The sequence below is a fragment of the Clytia hemisphaerica genome, unplaced genomic scaffold (assembly GCF_902728285.1).
Source record: "Clytia hemisphaerica strain Z4C2 unplaced genomic scaffold, Clytia hemisphaerica genome assembly, whole genome shotgun sequence".
Classification (NCBI taxonomy): domain Eukaryota; kingdom Metazoa; phylum Cnidaria; class Hydrozoa; order Leptothecata; family Clytiidae; genus Clytia; species Clytia hemisphaerica.
Genome location: NW_027104297.1, coordinates 444,826 through 466,658, shown reverse-complemented (window position 1 = coordinate 466,658; position 21,833 = coordinate 444,826). Strand labels below are relative to the sequence as shown.

Genomic DNA, 21,833 nt, shown 5'->3' with positions numbered 1-21,833 from the left:
AATTTTTTTCCTTCGAATAATGTTAAAAGTTATATACTACTTGTAGGCTATTTCTTCTATCTGGGTCTTTCATTATTCTCATGGAAAGAGTATAACAACAACGGAATAAATCTTTTTCACCGACTTCTGCTTTGGATACGGATTCCACTACGCACTGCTCTGTTTTCTTCTGAACGTTTCAAGCAAATAGATACGTTCTTTCAAGCTGCTCAGATTTTAACAAAGCCAGATTTCTTATCTGTACTTCCTATTAATCATTCTAAGCCTTCTAAGCATTTTGGGCTGACTTTCCAGCGCAGCTGGTTTATTTATATTTCAAATTGGTTGAAATAAATATAGTTGCATGTCTTTTGACTGGTTTAGTATCGGTAACTGTCTGTAATTGATTCTACGACCTGGGCACTTTTCCTAATGAATATTTTAAGATTCGTATTTTATTCTTTGTAAAAAGTAATTCACATTTTTAGAAAAAAAATATGTTTCATTTATGTTAGCTTATTTATTGATATCTCAAAGAAAATGCTGAGAAGAATCATTCTAACTATTCCAAATCATTTCCAAACTTTTGTTATAAAGCATTAAAAAGCCTTAATTAGCATTAATTAGTTTTTACAAGCATTTGTACTAGCGGGTGGCAGTTAGTGAAAGCTATGGCTAGTCGTAAAATTCTTGACTATGCTCAGTGCCAGATCTGAGGGGCTCCAAATTTATGATTACCGGACGGTACCCCAACGGAATTTTCCCACACAGACGTTTCCCCGACAGACAATTCCCCGACGGACGTTTCCCCGACCCGACTTTTCCCCAACAGACTTTTCCCTGACAGACGTTTCCACGACAGACAATTCCCCGACCGGACGTTTCCCCGACCGGACTTTTCCCCGAACGGACGTTTCCATGACTATGACTGGACATTTCCTCGAACGGACGTTTCCCCAACCGGAGATTTTCGCGAACACAAAAAAGGTGACAGAGAACAGATCAAAATTTTAATTCTAAAACTTGTGGAAACAGATCAAATTTTCTAGGAAAGATACTTTATTGAGATAAAAAATTCAGGTCTTGCGGAAAAACAGATCTTCATTTCTAGGAATAAGATTTTTGAAACTTTTGGCCAACAGATCAAATTTTCTAGGAAGGCTTATGTCTGGGAAACGGATGTTTAAAAAAAGGTCCTCGTTGGATGCTTTCGTAACTCGTGGGAATTGCTTCATGGTCAAGCACAAAAAAGTTCAATAATGAGTCTTTCCAGCGAGAGAATTTAAGGCAGAAAGTCAAAAAATGTCAAAATTGGACAAAAATCCCCTTTTTTGAGATTTGGACGGTTTTTTGATCATTTTTAGGCACCTTTCCGTCGTGGCACTTAAGGGTTTATAAATATACCAGTTTTCTAACCAAAAAAAAATCAATTAAAAGCCGAGTATAGGTCAGAAACTCTAAATACACGTTTTTTTATATAAGGAACACGTTTATAATGAACTTGAGGCTGAAAATGGTCTGAGAAATAAGGAATTGTTAAGGAACTGCTCAGGCTGAGAATAAATAATCAAGTTAAGGAACAGCAAGAGTTCAATTTGAACTTGCACACATTTACAACAACCTAAATAAAAAGACAGAAAATATTGCTGAAACGCCTTTCAATACGTCAAAAAGACAAAAAATGTTGATAAAGAAGCTACACACTTTTAGCAAATCCAAACTTAACAGCTAAGTAACTAAGGAACTCAATAAGGAACTTTGAAGCTGAAACTCTCTGGCAAAATAAGGAACTCCAGGCTCAGAGCCAAGTTAAGGTTCCTTATTAAAAAAAAAAACGTGTAATGTTTTTTGTTTACAAAAAAATCTAAGAAAAAAATGTTTTACAAATGACTAAAATGTAAGAAATTCCTCTCAAGTCAAACGTTTTTAAATTATTGACAATTAATTAATTAGACACAGAAGGGGGCGTACGGGTTTGACGGTGTGACGGTATTAACCCTTTTTTCTGTCGGTGTTTTGGTGTTTGAAGAAAAAAGTGACGGTATTTCGGTGTCAAACATGCCATGCGGTGACGAAAATAAGGATTTTACCAAATTTTGCTGTCGGTGTTGACGGTAATCCAAGAAATATGCGTCGGTATTTCGGTGTCTGCGACCTCCGTACGCCCATAGAGGTATAAAGAAAGACAGGAGATGAATTTGTCGGTAATTGGTCGTTAAAGTCTTTTGATTTCTTTTATGTAATAAATCAAAAGAAATTCTAGGCTCGCCCGATGAAATACGACTTTTTAGTAGAACTCAAGTTTGCTCTGAACATTCTTACTATCAGCATCGAAGATTTCTAGCCTTCTAATATACGAGAATGAAATAAAATTTAGCTCCACGAAATAAGTTTGCGTTCAATTTTGTCATCCATTAAATTTTGTTTTGAAAAGATATTTTCTCCTGCCAGAAAATAAAAAGTTCTTTATAAGCACACACAATTTCAGACCCAACTTGTAGACAAAAAGTCGCTGGAGAATTTTGGAGGAAAGTATTAAGCAATAGAGTTCAAATTGAAGAAAATGTTGATCGAAAAATCTTGTCATTTGATGAAGGATTGCAAAGCTTACAGGCCCTTTTTTAGTCCAAATATTTTCTTACGCCGATGTCAGAAACAATGAATCTCGTCTCATCTTATTTCCGACACTTGAGTTAGCCAATAAGATTTCATCTATCAACAAAAGAGCTCATTAAAAATGCACGATATATGAGATTATGAGCATGCATACCTCGTAAATTTTTTAATCGTAAGGCGAGCATGGTTACAATAGCATACTTCTCCTGTTTCTTTATACCTCCATGGTACGCCCCCCTCCACAGACAGATTTTGATTATGATTGTATGATATCAACTTTTACTTTCGAATTATAATTACAGAAAAAAACCGCGTGCTTCAATTATTAATCTACAAGTTGATAAATTAGTTTCGATATGACATGAGTATATATTTAAAAGGGTTATTGGAGACTCCATTCAATTTTTGTTCTTTAAATTGAAGGAACAGAAGATGATTATGATTGGAGTATTTTATGCTGCCATTTTATTTTTGCCTCAAATTACACAAGCTATAGAAAGTAAGTTTTTATTTAGAATTTGCGAGGTTTGTCGATTTATCAATTCCAATGGCTAACTTAGGCTATATGTTATATTTTAATCCGGGGGGTGGGGTTGTACTATGTTTTCCCAAGGTGACGGGTATGCCCGAGCCAAAAATCGAAAATTGACTCTTTTTAGTAACGTTTTCAGGTGAGGGAATCAATTTTTGATAATTCGTAAATTTGAAACCTTTCAAGGACTTAATTTATAATTTCGAGCTAATTTATGGTTTTTGCAACCCTTTTGAAAGACTTTAGAGGCAGGGTGTGTAAAGGGATGACCCTTGTCGCTCCCCACATATCCGACACCCATCCCCAGGATTTCAGTCAAACTTTTCATCAAGTTTTCATCGCCTTTCCGTATTTCTTCTTTAACTGACTTTAAATCGGGGTACCCAGGGGAAAAGTATATTACTTTTGGCGTGAACAACTATTATTCTCTTGGAATGTCTACACTCAGTGACAAAATACTTGGCACAAAAGGGAAATTCACCGTACGTAGGTTCGAAGGGTAGCGTTTCAACTCTGAGTTTTAACACTATACTTAGGACCTTAGAACCAAAAAATCCCTCCCAGATCGTAATAATCGATGCAATCAAGTTGAAGGCCTGAAATTGACATTCTCTCTCGAACTTCAATTTTCGAAAAATGGTAAATTAGCCAAAAGTGCCAATATAATATGGCACTGATTATAGATAGTCCTTCCTTTTAACATTTCCATTGTAGGTTCTCACTTTCCACGATATGATGTTCTTTTCTGCTTACATTTTTCTCATTTAATGGATTCTTTTCACGAATTTAGGTGTTCTCTACGATTCAGATGTTGTGGGGTTTCTAAACTGGACCATTTCTTACAGTGATATTTCAGTAAGTAAGAATAATACATGCTTTAAGACAGCACTTATATCTACACTCGGATACGTAATAGCCGGGGGAGGCTGGAACAAGCTCTAGGGGGGGGGGGTAGAAAACTTTCAAAGACATTTTCCTAAAAATTAATAAGCGGGGAGGGGGGTTGGAATAAGAATGTCCTGGGTTGGAAAATTTTCGTTAGCGGGGGGACGCTTATTAGATACCCGAGAGTAAGTCATTCGCCAGGAATTTCTCAACCAATGCGAGATTATGTAAAAAGATTCAATGACAGTCTCGAATCTATCGTCCATTGGAGAATGGAAAACCTTGGGAAAAATAAGCAAAGAGGTTAAAATAAAAAGCAAAAAAGCACTGAACGGAAAAAATATAACTATAAATGTCCGTTCAATTTAAGTTTCGCACTTAATCTTTGTTTTTTTTTGCCTTCTTTCACCGTTGAAAAGATAATTCATAGGAATTTGATTTTTAAGAAAAATAATTCAAATGTTATTCTTACTTTAGATGAATTACAAGATCATTTCAAACCTTGACCCAAAAAGAATTACCATCAAAACACACGAGGTTCCAAAAAACTTCCATTTTGTAGAGTTTAGATCACCTAACGGCATCAATATTAAACCAGCTCAGAGAATTATTATGGAGGTAAGTTGAAGTGGCCGCTCAAGAAGAAAAAAGTGTTAAGATTCTCTTAAAATATCCTTGTATTTTCACATGTTTTTAATTTATTTCACCTTGTAAGAGCAAACTAAAACCCCTTAAGCAAATATTTTGCACCAGTGAATTTTTATTTCCTCACCTTTAGATTTTAAAATCTCCTGTGGGACAGAGAGAAAAAGACTTCGCAATAATTTCAGCAGCTTTATTTGATTTTCAGACCAATTTAACAGTTGATGGTTCATCCTCATCGATATACAACGCGCTCCCTATATTCAGGCTTGGATTAAGTTTCACTGCAGAGACCATCCTTACACCATACAAAGATAAAGAAATTCGGTTTTCGGATGGAAATTATAGAATAAACAAAAGAATGATGACATTCCCAGTCCACAAAAATCCAAGAATTCCAACGGAATATATGGGAACTGCATATTTCGGTGAGAAACAAATTTTTTGAAATTGTTTGAACAAAACTAAAATAATAAAGTGGATACGGTACCCGTCATCCGCAAACGCCTGTTAAGGGCACTGAACATATAGTTTGATTCGCTAACCTCTATAGATATATCTCCTATAAGAAACTTTTTTCGATAGAGGATGAGCGATGAGCAGAAGCCTACTGAACATAGTCAAAAGGTCGGTTATGGGATTTAAAGATAAAACTTTTGAGTTCCTTTACACTTTTAACAAAAAACTGTCGAGGATTTTTCATATGCGAGTTACGAGTTACAAGTTACAAGTTACGAGTTACGAGTTGCATTTAGAACCACGAATTGCGAGTTACTTTTTACGAGTTACAAGTTGCATTTTAACAAAATAAAATCGCGAGTTGCGAGTTACGAGTTGCATTTTAACACACAAGATTCGCGAGTTGCAAATTAAAAGTGCGAGTTGAAAATTGAAGGTACGAGTTGCATATTAAAAGTGCGAGTTGCATATTAAAAGTGCGAGTTGCATATTAAAAGTGCGAGTTGCAAATTAAAAGTTCGAGTTGCAAATTAAAATCAAGTCTGAGACTGTTATCTTAAATAATAACAGTAAAAAAAAAGCTTAACCCAAAGCCATGCATGGAAAACGGAAAACTCAGCCAAACTGTTTACGTTTTGTGACTAAAGTTGTGAAACCACTCAAATCACACATTTTTTCGCTCATTTTTGTATAAACACAAAACAAAGGATTACATAACTTTAAGTTTTGAAAGGAAATGCGCGTGTTTCTTCCTCGAGAAACATCTTTAATGTTGCTTTTAATAACGTGGACGTTACCTGTCATTTTCAAGACAAAGTGACACTTTTTGACAAAATTATTGACAGGCTACTTAAGTGTGATACCTGCAAGCTTTATTACACCAAATATTTTAATTGTACAGAATGAGATGCCTTTGATATACTGTAAATAGATAAATATTGTCAAGAGGCAAACTTTGGGAAGGGCAGTTTTAGAGATAGAGGCCCGGAAAACCCGAGTTACAAAAACCCGAGTTACAAAAACCCGAGTTACGACGAATGTGACGTCACCCCCACTTGTTAATTTTTAAGAATGTTTTCAGCTGTCAAAGGGAAGTCCCCTTATTTTGCTCTAAATTCCTAAATAGTTCAGCCTATATTTACTTTATTTTTGGGTTTTCAAAAGTACAATTTAGGTACAATTTAAGTACAATTAGGTCCCCCCCCCCCCGTTATTTAAAATCTCGAAAATTTTCCAATCCACCCCCGTTTATTCCAACACCCCCCCCCGTTTATTTGGAACCTGGGAGTAACAGAAAATCTATAACATGCCATACTTTTGTTTGTTACATCAGTCAAATGTTGACGTACGTAAAACGTTCAAGCGAAAATAAAAATTGCATTTGTTTCTTTGGCTTAGGCTCTATTAAGCAGCTTGAAATGTTGAAACAATAAATTTAAACTACTAAACGGTTATAGAGCCCCCCCCCCCAGTGGACCCAAATTTCACGCATTCACGCAAAAATGTTTCGCAATTCACGCATTCACGCAAGTTTTTCTCGAAATTCACGCAAACCCAACTTTTTGGGAAATCGGGAAAATTTTCGGAAAAAATCGGGGAAAATGTCAAAAGAGGTCTTGCACATTTCACTAAGTTACGTAATTTACTTAATTTCCGCCATTATGGAGTAAAACGTTCGATTTGCATAAAAAAGTATGACAAGGCTGTACTCGAGATATTATTCGACCGGATCTGGTCATGCACTTGAGAAAGACTTAACTCAGTAGTGATTTTTTCCTGTAGACCTGACTATAAAACACCGTGTTTGGTAGCGTCATAAGAAGCCCCCCAAATAGAAAGTGTTACGTAATTGTTCAACTTTAATCACATGCCATCACGCAAAATATTTGATTCTTCTAACTTGTCACGGTCGTTTGGAAAAGGTGAAGCTTCTGAAGTTAACGTATCACGATAGTAAGTGAAAGGATATGCGCCGCAGGCGAATTTTTGTACAAAAAATAGCTTAAACATTATCAAAAATAGGTCAAACAAACTCGAGTATGACACCATGATGCTTAGCTCAGGGGTAAGGAGGCGCAACCGTGGTTTACGCAGAGAGGAAATTTTTGCATTTCTGTCACTCGCGTTTGGCTAAAAATGCTCTCTTTAACACCATTGAAAAAGAATGTAGGCTAAATTCGTTAGAGGCAAGGTACGATCGCGTGATAGCTTGTAAAATGAGTTAAAAGAATGAACATTTGTTGCGAGCGAAACGATCAAAAAAAATCAAAAAGAAAGATTTTAATCAAGCCTCGCGAATTAATTTCCTAACGTGGAGGGGCCGAAAACATAGTGACTAAGGAGGCGCAACCATGTTTTGCGCCGACAGGAGAAAATTTCTATTTTAACCCTCTGATGTGCTTAAATACGGCTCCATTTCAGACTAATTTTGCCAAGAAATCAGGTTATCGAAAGTCTATATCATGGGTAAAAGTTTCTTTGAAATAAGTTTCTTTTTATTTGCAAAAACGTGGTGAAGTCATGGCCGCCTCCTTCCCCCAGTGACTCTGGCCCTGGCTGGCCATGGCCCTGGCCCTGGATCACTCATCATGAATAAACATGGTTTTATCTTAAACAAACACTTTCAAGGGGGCAAATTAGAGTTATTTAAGATTCGAGGGCCAATACATGTTTGGCCCGAGCGAAAAAATCTGGAAATTTAAGGTGTCTTGATTGCTAGAAAGCGCATCTAAATCATGAATCGTTTTACAAAATAGAGAATTTGAAAGTTGCAGGTTTTTTTGTACACCTTCACCTGGCATCCCTTGAATTTGAAATAGGTGCGCACCTTGGGGTTTTCTACAAACTGTGAAAAGGAAAAATTCACGCGTTCACGCAAAAAACAGGGCAGATTCACGCATTCACGCAATAGAAACATGAATTTTCACATTCACGCAAGTTTTTTCAATTCACGCATTCACGCAATTTTTTTTCGATTTTCACGAATTCACGCAACCAAAAAAGCCCATTCACGCATTCACGCAAACCGCTGGGGGGCCCCATTATACAACGAATTCACGTTGACATGCACACTTTAAAAATTGCCCACTGATAAAAGTAAAAATATAGTTATATAGTTATATAGTTTAAAGGCTTGGGGACACAAGAAGTTTTTTTCGTGTTGGTGCAATGCAACATGCTTGATCCCACCAACCTGAAAAACTTTCTCGTGTCTCCACTCCATTCTTCCATTTGAATCAATTTTGCTCTATTGTGCCAGGAACATAATCAGCGTGTCTTTTAGGTATTTCCCTCACATTTTGTCTCATGAAACGAAACAAAAACCATGGGACACGCAATTTTTTTCTTGTGTTGGTGGAATCGAGCATGTTGCATTGCACCAACGCGAAAACAACTTCTCGTGTCCCCAAATGAGCCTTTAACGTGTAACAATCTCTTTTTATCCAAAAATTGTATAAATAGTTTGGGTTTATACATAGTTTTATCAAAAGTTACGTAAATCCTGTTAGCTTTAACCTGATAGCAGCTGTTGATAACTTTCTTACGCGCACGGTAAACCTCTGAAGGTGCTTGAAAATTATACATCTGAGGAAAATAGTCCTCCCGCGGAAAATTCTACAACAAGAATCTTGTTGTGCGCCGGAAATTTTAATAACTGATACGGCGCCCTATTCATAAACACAATCACGCATTTTTTTGTAATTCCTAGTCCTTTTAAGATGAACGCGGACCTTATACCGTGAAAAGCACAGCTCAAAATCATATATTTACGCTGTGCCGACGAATCGAGATTCTATTCATCGCGCAATCAGCGAAGACAAAAGTAACCATGACGACCATCCAAGATCTTGGATGAGCGTCAAAGTCGATATTTTTATTCCCGTCGTTGAAAACACAACTTACAAAAAGTCATCAATGCTTTGTAAAAATAGTCAGTGATAGAGAATCGTAACATAAAGTCTGTCTATTATTTCGATTCAATTAAAGTGACATTTCCATAATTAAAAGTTTAGTAATTACTTTTATACATTTGGGGATCATGTAAAAGATTTCTTTCGAAATAAACTCATTTCAACTACACTTGGAGGTTTCTGGGGAATTCGTAAATAGTAAACTGCATACTGATACAGTCTGCTAGACATTAATATGGTAATATTTGCTCTTCATCTTTGATTTTTTCTACAGTGATTAGATTGACACATGCGCGATAAAATTTCTATTATTTGTCTTCAGAGGTTACTATTTTCTTTGAAAACTTAACCTCTGATACTCAGGGTACGGACCTTACGATTTCGAGATAGCATATTCGTCAGATTGTTGGTTTTCACACATCCATTTAGAGCTTCAGCGTGGTGTGCAGAAAACATTCACAATCTGATCTCAAGTTCGTTAGCTTAAGCAGTCAGTGGGGTAGCCCGGTATCCCGGTATTTAGTTTGTCTTGTCTTCTTCTTATCCCTAGAGAATTAATGAATATCTCGGAAATCCCTTTTTTTGGAAATTTTCTGTTTTATACCACAAATAGCTATTAAGCGCTCCGCGTAGGTTAAACAAACGTGTACATTAGTAAAACAACATATGAGAGCAGTATCCTTATAAATACACGGTTAAATGTTCTTGTCATATTAATTAAAATGGAAATCTGTACGGATGTCACTCTAAGTAGACGCTAGACGATGCTATCGTCCGTATAATATATTATTATGATATAACATAGTTTGTATATTATAAAACGTAATATGTTGCGCGGCGGATAGAGTCTGTAGTCAATAGCTACACCCGAAAAAAATCCCGTCTTCATGGGTGTTCCTCTTAGATGAAACTCGTCTTAAACTATAGCATAGTCTAAGTAGACGCCAAAACAAAATGGGCTTTACTTTTGAAACTATAACTGTAAATCACTCCCTTGACACATTTGTTAGCATTTGATGACTGAATTTTGTCTCATATCAGATGAGAAGATCTTAACATGTTCTTTATTTCCTTATTTTCTGAGTATTTTCGTCGATTTCTTTAAGAAATCGGTTCTTTAAGAGTCCAAAAGCCTTAAAATGTTTTTAGCTTGTTCATGGCATCGAATTCTTATATAGCTTATTCTTATATAAAAAACGTGTATTTTTTACAGTCATCTGGTTTGGTTTGGGACCACTAGTGGCAAGATATCCAAATGCAACAAATGTCACGTTATCAGCATTCAAGATCAGTTACTTGGAGTGTCCGCCACAAACACATAACTTGGTAAAGTATAAATCAAGTATTCCAGCCCCGGCAAACAAAGGACGGTTTAATTACCAATATGGTGTTTGTGTACGAAATGCAGTACCGTTGGATCCGCATATGTCCTTCTTGAGAACCTGTGATTATGAAGGGAAATCTCGTGTTAATGTTAGATGCGTTTGCAAAAGAGGCTTCTGGTTTGACAGAACAAATCAGCAATGTAAATGTGAGTTTTATTTCCTAAAACAATACAACTTCGAGGACAGTAAACAAAGTTTGAAGTATTCAAAACAACCCTGTATCAAATACCCGGTGGAGCCCCTGTCTCACGGAAAATTTAGCCAAAAATTCGTCCCCGTTGGAAAAAATACCCGAAAATTTCAATTTCACTAGGAAATAGCCATTTCTCTTTACCCCCATTGGTAATTGAATGGTAAAGTTTCATTCCAAAACAATTCTTATTATTTTTTTTTTTTTTTTTTTTGCTGTGGATTAAAAAGAGAAAAACAAAGGGTTAGAAAATAGTAAAAGAAAAAAACTAGTTGATATAAGCAGTAGCTTCAGTGATAATAATATCCTCCAAGTTTTCAGTTTTCTGCTTTTTGAGCACACGAGACCCACGTAAACATAAGACTGTGGATCTAATCAGAGCAAAAGCAAGTTTTGTTCTTAACCAGTTTAAGGTCGGATTAAACAGTTCATCCCTCTTGTCGGAAATCAGGATAGCTAAAGATTTGATGAAATTTGAAGCTTCTCTAGCGGTTCCCCCGTTGGTTGTGAAAATTAGGGGTGTGAAGGATCCTTGTTCCACGTTTATGATTCGATGGTTATAGTGGGTTTCCTTCTCCCTTTCATTTGCTTCGAAAGCGCTTTTGAGGCTCTTCCTAGAGTACCGTTGAGTGTAGGCATTGAATACCCTGACATCAAAAAATGCTCTCTGGCCTCTAATCCAGAACCCCATAGCGCTTCAGCTCTTGCTCCGGGTTCGGTGATTGTTCCGGTTGGCAGGTCCTCCCCTGTAAGTGGCTCGAGTTGTGGTTCTATTGTGACGTCTTTCTTGACATCACTGATCAGATTAGCGATAGTGTCCCTGAGTTCGTTATGCCTCTGGTAGACAAAACCCCCTTTGGCACAGGATAAGACATGCTCGACAGTGTAAACTTTACCACATGCACAGTGAGTAGGTAAGTGTTTCAATTGCCATCTGTAACGTACTATAATTGCGTCAAAAAACTCTCTCTTCGATAATACAAAGTTCTCGTTTTTCAGGGGTAATGCTGTCAGCCAGTTTGACGCTCCTTGGGCTTGGGCTAGATCGTTTGCTCTAAGCTCGTCCTGGTTCATCTGGGATCTGATGTCCTGTAGCAGTGTTTTCTGTCTTTCTTCTTTCTCACGTGTTACTTTGTATTTGGTGGTTGCGTTTAGTGGGTTGCAGTTGAGCTCCTTTAGTTGGTTGACTATGTCAGTTTTGAGCTGGTGGCTGACTCTTCTTGAGATGCTATGCTCGATATCGGAGATCTCAGATAGGATGGGTATACCCAAACCCCCCCAACTTCACCGGTAGACTGAGGAGCTTCCTTTCCATCTGGTTGCAGTGATATCCCTCTGTCAAAGCTGGTATAAGATGCTGGTCTATTGCGTCGTCTAGGGGCTTCAGTAGATCGGAGATGTCATCCAAGACTCGAATATGAATTTGTGAATGAACCCACCTTCAAAAGCACTGTATGCACACTGAGGCTGTGCCTTGGCAATATCTGATAGGTAAATAATCTCCTTGACCCAATCTGATACTTTAAACTTAAGGTAATCAGATTTGAAATGTTCAGTTCCAATGGTGCCGACCATTTGTTGTTATATTGATGTTGGTTCCCTCAAAAAGTTCTAATGATTCAAGGTACTTGTTTTCTTTTACAATCAGCCAAGATTTGCTAGCCTTAGGGTGATAACCAAGGTAGGGTCTGAGTCTGTTTATTTCTGACCACCATTTCAAGAGGTTAGCAAGCTTACCACCACCAGCAAGATCATCTGCAAATGCAGTTTCTTTGACGTTCCTCGATAGCGGGTCCTCTTTCAATAAATCTAGCAAAGGTACCAACCCTAGGGCATATGCAGGCATAGCCATTGGATCGCCTTGGGTGGTTCCTTCACTTGATGACAGTTCGGAGCCTCCAGTGACAAAGAGTCTAGAATTTTTACTGTAACAGTTTAGTATATATGTTGAGATTGCTGAGCAGAGAAATTTAATGTTGTGCAGAAAAGCATCTCGTTTCAAGGTGTTAAAAGCGTTAGAGGCGTCTACAAGAAGGATGGCGTCGTTATCTTCTTCACTAAAAATTTCATTCATAGCATGTACAGCAGCTTCACTACCTGCCTGTTGGCCGGCACACACTTTCAGTGAGCCTGCTGCTTTCATAATATCCCCTTTAATGGTAGATATCAAAACTTTTCCAAAAATACGCCTGATCACCTCTCCAATTCCGATTGGGTGAACCCCTGGATTTTTGTCAAGGGGAATCAGTCGACAAGCTAGAAAAGCTTCAATGTTTCTTTGGTCTTTTGCTGGGTCCAGTTTGTGCGACAAAGAATTTTAAGCATGTTTGCCAGAGAAGTTCTGAGGTCAGATCCAACGTTGCCATAATTCCTGGAGGCCAAGATCCATCTCCAACCGTCTGCGTCAAGAGCGGAAGGTCCAGCAGATCCTAAAACAAATCTTATTGGCGTTTCTGAGCTGGAACAGCGATAGATTTTCTATATTCATTGAAACTTCCACAGTCACTTTCATCCCCAGTAAGAGAAATAGTTCCACCAGGGCACTAAGACAAGGGTCGTTTAAATTTCTACCACATTTTCTTCACATACGTAATTTAAAAAAAAAAAATCCAAAAATTCTTGAAAAACTATTTCATTCGATTAGGATTTGAATCCTTTATTTGGCTACTTGGTCTAAATTATATTCAAAATCGTCTGTTTACGATATGCCCCATTGCAATCTTCCACGAACCCAACAACTAATTGGTTGAAAGTGACGTATTGATTGATTTTACGTCGCTTAAACAATAGAAAAAATGACGTATTGGGTGGAACAAAAACAGAAATTGTATAATTTCGTGCAGTCATTGCAGTGGTGCATATCATGAATAGGAGTAAAATAGTTTGTCGTCCAAATTTGGAGGTAAAATTTGCAATCAAGCACAAAACTTGGTTTATACTGTATATATGATTGCTAAGATGATGTTATTCCATTCTTCTTGTTCAATTGGTTCTTCCTTTCTTTGATTACCTTCTGTGGGAATATATCTTTATCTACCCCTGGTGGGAATTCTAATTAAGATCCTCTAAGATCTTAAAGTTTCTTTTAAGATCTTATCAAAAGCAAAGGTCCTTTCTATTCATGGTTAATTTTCTGGTGTCGTTCACTCTAGTGTGCGGAGAAGGTTTCTACAAATCCAAAAAAGGCAACACCCAATGCATGAAGTGTGGTAAAAATAGTTTCAATATGCCGTATTCACGTTTCAAATGTCTATGTGCAAATGTAAAATCAGGATCAACATATCGGATGAGAGCAGACAGAGACATTGGTAAATGGTCGGCTGATTGTCATGGTAAATTGATATCTAACAACTCCTTCTCACAGACCCACTGGTCCGCTGGTCACCCCTTCCAAAGATTTGGCCAAAAAATATCATCCCTCGTGGAAAACTATCCTGCAATTTTTGTCCCCACTGAAAATAATCAAATAAGCCAATTTCCACTAAAAAGAATTATGCTAGTTTTCCTATCCTCACTGAATTTTCTGACTTGAATACAAAAGAATTCAAATCTCCGGCCATGAAAAATACGGGAATATCAATCTCCATCGAGTTTTAGTCCGTGATTTTTACTCCCAGTGGCTGAAAAAATCCTACCGGTTCTTTGAAGAGGGCCTGTTATCTATAATAATCCTTCTTTTCAAAGGTCGTTTCAATTTGAAAAAAAACTTGGGAATCCTCCATTTATTCCAATTTGAAAGTTTTTTTCAAATACCTTCTCTTTTTATTCTAGGTATCTTAGAATATAGCTGTATTATAGCTCAGATCTCTTATATTCATCGTGCACGTTTTTAATAAGAACCTCCAATTTCTGAAGTCTATCCGGATATGTTCTTAACTTTAAAGTCTAAAACCGTGTTCTCACGTGGCGGTTCCGCAAATTTTTTTTCCGTACGCAGCCCAAGCCCTGATTTAGCGGCCCAAGACCTGAATTACTGGCCCAAGACCTGGGAAACTTTGCAATTTTTGAGATTTGCTTTTTTGCCGTGATTTTAGAATTTATAGTGGCTCCAGACCTGAATTATTGGCCTAAAAAGTTCTAAAAAACTATTAGAGCACATTCATTAGAAGATCATCAAATTGAAGTACTTTTCCATGGGAATATAACGGTTCGCTTATCTTCTTTTTCCAAAAAAAGCAAGTCTCAAAAGTTGCAAAGTTTCCCAGGTCTTGGGCCGCTAAATCAGGGCTTGGGCCGCTTACGGAAAAAAAAATTTGCGGCGGTTCCGTTTCGCTCCGAAACGGAATGAAGCCATTCTATTGGTTAGAAGTGACCTAAAACTTGAATGTAGCCAATAGAATGGCTTCATTTTGTTTCGGAGCGAAACGGAACTGTGACGTGTGAACATGGTCTAAAAAGATTTCGAGACTGTTTATTCTCTTACAGCTTACCCAGAAAAAGTTCGACATTTAAAGACACAACCAGTATCAAGAAACTCATTCAATCTTACATGGAAATCACCAAATGATGCAGGGACTTTGAAGCCTTTGACCTATATAATCGAATGTGTTGATTCTAAGGATTGCCAATCGTTCCCAGAAAAACACGGAGTGAGTTATAATTTTTATTGATCGATTTAATGCTTAAAGAATTTGCTTGATATTATCAACAACAAGTATTATTATTCCACTTTTGAAGAAACTCGCTCCCAGGTCCCTTAGTTTGCTTTTCTACGATTTTGAGAGCTCACAAAAGCATTGTATCAAATCCCCTTAGGAGGCCGCCCAGGTGTAAGTCTGATCACGATATCACGTAATTTTTTGACTTCGATCACGATATCACGCAAATTCAGAAAAAAATTTGGATAATCACGCATTCCTTTGAAAAAGTCCAAACCACGCATCACGGCTCAAAAATCTTTCAAATTACGATCACGTTTTTACCCGAGGCTCTGACCACGCAATCACAATCAAAATTTCCAAATCACGTAATCACACTAGAAAATACTCCTTATCACGCCATCACGAAAACCGCTTAGGGGGTCTCCTTTAGTAAAACCAAAAAGTAGTGCGATTCGTTCTAGGTACATATCACTTTTACATTTTCAAAACCAAGAAGAAGCCCCTAACTCATAGTTTCTGTAACTTCTTCAGTTTTTATTTTTTTACAATTTCAGCGAAGAGAAATCCAACGTACTCAAAATGAATTCATCATTTTGGCAAATTTAACATCAGTGAGCATTCGAGTGTGCAGTCATAATGTTGTCAGCCTCAGTAATTTGGGATCAGAAATTGGAGGGACACCTTATTGCAGCGATTCTATATATATTGCATCTAAAGATCAATGTAAGCTTTAATTTTTTACTCAGACATAAATCGAGTAAGGGCGAATAATATTAACTTTCATTGCAAAACTTTTAAGGGTTTAAGGTCTTGTTTTAATCATTTTGGATGGACACTTTAATTTTTATTAGCCTCCCGCCAATTCTTTTAAAAAACGCTAAAAACTTTTCCTATTGATCAAGGCAAATTTAAAACCTTGAATTTTGATTGTGTGTATCCTAAAATGGGTTTCAGATTTAACATTGTTGAAAGGTATATGGTATCAGAACAGGAACATTTTTGCCGAACTCGAAGTAGTTTTGAGCTATTGCATATTCAAGGGGCGCCGGTTAATTTAGGATGCAAATGTATATTTGGACCTCAATGGCGTCGGTAATAAAACTTAAAAAACCTTTTTTTAGATGTTTTTAATCGGTTATTGAAAATAACTTTTAGGTAAACCACCCAAGGTGACAATTTCCAAATTTAACTACACAAATGGGAGGCTTCAACTTTCATGGAATAAAATTGAAAATGAACTTTGCAGATTTGTGTACTATTTGGAGATCAAAAATCAATCGAATACTATACAAAGAGGACCGATGAAGAGAACAGCATTCACTATTGAAGACCTTGTTGAACCTACAATGGTACAGATATGGGCAGAATATCATTTGCCTTATGGCAATGTTGCAAAGGGGTCAAAAAATAAAATACCTCTTTCGTCATCTCATCAAGCTCCGAGCTCTAAAGGTAAAATGACAGGATTTTTTTTATATATAGAAAACTATAAAGAAATCCTTGTGTTAAAAAATTACACGTTAATTTTTAAGAACATTCAAAATGTTTGAAGCCTTTAGATGTACTTAACGTTTTGGGTTTCAGGCCAAAAAAATGTTCTTAACATGTTTTTATTTTGTCCATTTTTTGACTATTTTTGTTCATTTTTCCTAAGAAATTGGGTGTTTTCGAGTCCCCAAAGCCTTAAAGTGTTCATTAACTTGTTCTTAATATTTTGACCATCGAAGCCTTATGTTCTTGTATAGTTTGTTCTTATAAAAACGTGTAGGAAGGCTAGCAACACTTAACGTAAAACATCATGTTTTGACTTTTATCAAAAAAATCTTAATATAATCTTTAAAACGGCTAAAAGCCTTGTCATTACCAAGCTTTCCCCTGGTTTGGATTTGTTATCAAAAACATACATAAACTTTTGACTATCATTGCTCTCAAAGTTATCATGAACCTAGAATAGAGTCTACTTCTGACTGAACTAGTGGCATGTATTTGCTACCACCTCAAACAAAGCCAAAAATACTGAGTCGACCAAATTTATCACCGCCACATCCAATCCATCCATCAAAAAGCAATAAGTGACCCCGGGGTGACCCCGGGCTACCATGAACCTCAAAAAGGCTTGATTTTCTTTTCTGAACAACTGAACGACTTCTTTACTTTAATAAACATTTAGGTGACAGATTATGGCTTGACCTGGTTGTCAGTGGTTGCGTCATCTTCCTTATCGCGTTAGTGGTGATATTCGTACGATACTGGAAGAAACGAAATACTGGAAAAAAGTTACTTCAATGGAAAGTTTTTGGGAACATTGATAAAAGGATTGAAAAATGTATAAGGATGGACAATACAAACCAAGGAGAGCCGACCCATGCATGAATTTCAAAATTGTCATGGAATTCGAAAGTCAAAAATTTCAATATATGAATATTTGTTGACATTTGATCTTCATCTATCGTCTTGGTACATAGTTTGTAGATAGTAGAAAGAAGTTGTTGCGATGTATAGATTTGTTTGAACATTGCATCATTTTGCAACTCCAAATCTCTCCTTTAAACGTCATTAGCACTGGTCTTTGTGGAATAGTGAATGTTTTCAATCCGAATCTGAAGCTTTGCATAGTAGGCGCAAGACGTGGGAAAAACATTTAACAGCAGCACTAGAATTTGAGATTCCAACCCGGTCTTTACCTTCAAAATTCTTTCGCTTCTTAAGTTATTGACCTAGACACATGTTTAGACGAAGAGGTTTTGAACAAGTTTTTTTCGTGCTGGCACTCTTCCTAGTCAATTGAATTCTTATTTCCGAAGTACTTGATAATTCTTACCACCCGAGTCTTCAGCTAGCGGTAATGGAAGTTATGCTTTACTGAGGGAGATTGCCAGAACTTTTTTCTGTGCATGATACAGGTCTGTTAAAACTGAGTGCCACAGCATAATTTGTTTTGTAAATTTTTAATACAAATAATTTTGAATACATGCATTTACAAGTAAATTTGTTTTATTTGTTTATTGGTTGTTTTTCTTATGCAACAAATACATTTTACTTTACAAACATAATGCATTAGATCACTTTTGTAAATATTCATGCATCCTCTTTGCTCCCAGCTGGCACACAACGTTGTTTCAACGTTTATCTAAAGTTCACAACGTCCATATAACGTTAGATGAACGTTGAAACAACGTTGTGTGCCAGCTGGGCTGTTAGCGGTTGTTGTAATATTACATGTGGATAATTTTCATTCGTGCTATCAAATTTATTTTCAAAACAATATGCAGATACGATGATTAGATTGATGTTGGGATTTGTTCTTGTAACTGATTCTCTAAATAAAGGTAAATTGAATATTAAAAACTCTTTTGAAATCTATTTACAAATGTACTGCAATTGGCAATTTGGGTTTTTTAACGTTTTTTAGAATTTAAAGCTCGAGCGAGAATTGCAATTTCCGAGTTCCTTTTTATTACATTGGATTATCGTTTGGGAGGGGTTAAGTGGCTTCCAGTATATATCTATAGGCGTTGCGTTGTTTAATTTGAAGCACTTAAAAACCACTTGTGGTTTTAAAGTTTTGAGGGAATTCTCCTTTTGTGCCAAATATCATTGCGGTGATTGTAGTGTTAGTTAAGATTTTCCATAATATGTTTATTTGATAGCGGGCGATGTCCAGCTAGAAATCAGGTTTCCTAAAGATCCTTAAATTTAAAACTGATTTTTCTTTCTTATTTTTAACTCTTTTGTTCAGCCCATAGCCAGAAAGTGACTCCAGCAAATAATTCAACATTGCTGACTGTGCAAAAAGGGGCAAATGCTGATTTCCAGTGGAATTACAACGTGAAATCTAGCGAAGTTTTACTAAACTTCAAGCTTTTCGACAATAAAACAACACTTTTGTGGGACGATAGATCCCGTACAGTAACAGAGGAAGGAAAGCGAATCTTTGGAAATAGGCTATCAGTTGATAAGTCTTCAAATTTTTGAAAGTCGTCTTGGAAAAAACAACTTGGAACGATACAGGAGTGTCATTCAAGCTCACTGGTGGAGTGTTTGATCAGGGTACATTGGATTCGGTTTAAATTATATCTTCAATCATCACTTTAGAAGTGCAAGGTAAGATTTTATATCCCTACTCAATCATGTCAAAACTCTATCTCTTCCAAAACGACAAGTCAGTTCCTGAGCTTTGAAATTCCTGGCTTTCCAGGGCAGTTTTTATTTACATGTTATTTACAATTATCGCTATTTTTGATAACTTAAAATCATTGAAATAGAACTTTAAAGATAACTTTTATGTACAAACAGTATGAAGTAAGCCTTGAATACTAATGTATCAACTACTAACGAACAAAACTTGATTTACAAGCGGAAATTTCTAACCAAACGACGTTTGATAGCTTGAACGGTCAGCTTAGTTTTCTTTAAGATGAACCATATATAGATAAACCTATAGTCTGCGGCCGGGTCAGAAAAAAATTATTTTTCACCTGGCCGGTTTCCGGAAACACATTTTTTTATTTTTGCCTTATTACATATATTTGATTAATATATATTTAATCTACGCAAAATAAGTAAGTAAGGGGTAAGTAAGTAAGTAAGTTTGCGATCACAGTTGAGGGTGCTGTCTCTTTAATTGCTGAGCATCAAGCAGAGAGTCATTAAGCACCATTTGAAATTAGATATCAATTATATATGTATTAAATACATAACCAGGTAGGTCCATAAAAGTATCACTTGTTTAATGTATTTTGACTTTGGGTGCCTTAGGGTGTACACGGTAGAAAAAATACCGTGAAAAGCACAATGGCTTTTTGATACCGATAGTTGACCAAAAATGCCGAAATACCGACATAAAAAAGGGTCTTTTACCGTTACCGAGATGGTCCGAGATGGTCTTAAAAGACCGATTACTGATCAAATTTTTCCCCCAATACCGATTTACTGACCTAAAAAAAAGGCCAATACCGATATCCCGTACGCCCCCCACTGACTTTAGATCAGATCTAGACTATGCTATAGGCTAAGACGAGTTTCATCTAAGAGGCACAAACGTGAAGACGGGAATTTTTTACGGGAGTAGCTGTTGTAAACACAGACTCTATCCGCCGTGAAACATATTACGTTTTATAGTATACAAACTATGTTATATCATAATATTATATTATACGGACGATAACATCGTCTAAATCAGAACAACCTCCCGAGTTAGGTCCGATAAACGATTCTTCGACGTAAAGAGTGCAGTAAAATTGTTACCCCCCCCCCCCTCAACGCGTTCATCAGAATCATCAATAGTGTAAAGGGGGTAGAAAAGCTTAGTGTAGACGATCCTATCGTCTACACAAGATCACTAAAAAGGGAATAGTTTAGGAGAGGCGTGATAAATTCGGGTGGAGTAAGCAGTGGCGGAGATGTTTACAGTGTTCCAAAACTCTACCGCTACTTTTTTCCCGTAAACCGCCCTGACGCCCTAACTCTTTCTCGCATTTACTTTAAACGGACGATAGTATCGTCTAAGCTTAGTGTGGAGTGTGGAGATCAGATTCCGAATGTTTTCATCATTGCCCCGCAGGGGCTTTTGTTGCTTCACGTAGCGGACTTGCTCGCCAGAAAAATATTCATGTCGTTGATGTTTTTTCCGATTCTGAGCGGGCCACAGCGGTTGAAAAATGCTCACGCCCACCTATTTAGTTGGGACTTATTGATTTTTAGTTCTAACAAAGTAAACTAGGGACAGCGCACAATATGAGCCTTAAAACAGTTTTTTTGTTTATTTAATAATGCTTTTGGCCAAAAATATCCTGCAACCGCCGAATTAAATTCCCGTCAAATTTAATTTATCCAGCTATCTACCAAATTAAATTCCCTCTGAAAAAACTTTTTCGGCCATCCGCCAAATTAAATTCCCGCCAAAATTTCTTCCTTTAAGGTCTTTCAAGAGTTTTTTTTTCAAGAGTTTTATTTTTCTTATAACCATCTAGTTTATAAGAATCAAGTCAATGTAAATTGCGGCCTGAAAACGTTCATTCTCGATAATGCGTTCGCGGGGCATTCATAGCGACAGCTACATGCTAAATTGATTTCTTAAATTTATTCCTTGAAAACACTATTCTAGTGTATGAAATTTCGTTGGTCCTCGCAGTTGAGAGAGTCGGAGAATGTTGTTGTCTCACTGTAGCGATGTAGCTTAATTGGAAACCCAAAAACATAACTAAAACTGTTTTGTGAAGCTTAGCTTAACTTTCATATCGGGATAGTGTCTGCCTATTGTTATATCATGCTGATATAAGCGAAAAAATGTTTTTCTTTTCCTCTTTCTGACCTATCTTGCTCCACATCCGTGTCAATTTAATATATAAAAGCTTGTGAATTAAAATTGATGATTAATGAAACAATATCACTCTTATTTAAAAACAAAACCTTAAACTTTGATGACATTTAATGTTATAAGGACATTGTGAATTTAACACAAGCGTTGAAACAACGTTGTGTACCATCTGGGCAATCGTGACAGAAATACTCGAGGCGTACAAATTTTCGCGAGGACGAAAAATCGCGAAATTCACCAGCACATTTACTTTCGCAAATTTAACGAATTTAACTTTTGCGAATGAAGACGTAAAATTAAGAATTTTCACATGA

At 36.7% G+C, this 21,833-nt stretch overlaps 1 protein-coding gene across 1 annotated transcript; it reads left to right on the top strand.

Moving 5' to 3' along the window:
- Positions 1 to 4,514: 4,514 nt before the first annotated feature.
- On the top strand, positions 4,515 to 17,573 carry LOC136817245 (uncharacterized). Its single transcript, XM_067073580.1, has 7 exons — positions 4,515 to 4,630; positions 4,863 to 5,082; positions 10,238 to 10,555; positions 13,752 to 13,931; positions 15,025 to 15,188; positions 15,755 to 15,923; positions 17,371 to 17,573. The coding sequence occupies exons 1-7, from the start codon at positions 4,625 to 4,627 to the stop codon at positions 17,571 to 17,573; spliced, it is 1,260 nt and encodes a 419-aa protein (XP_066929681.1). The 5' UTR covers positions 4,515 to 4,624.
- The last annotated feature ends 4,260 nt before the right edge of the window (positions 17,574 to 21,833 follow it).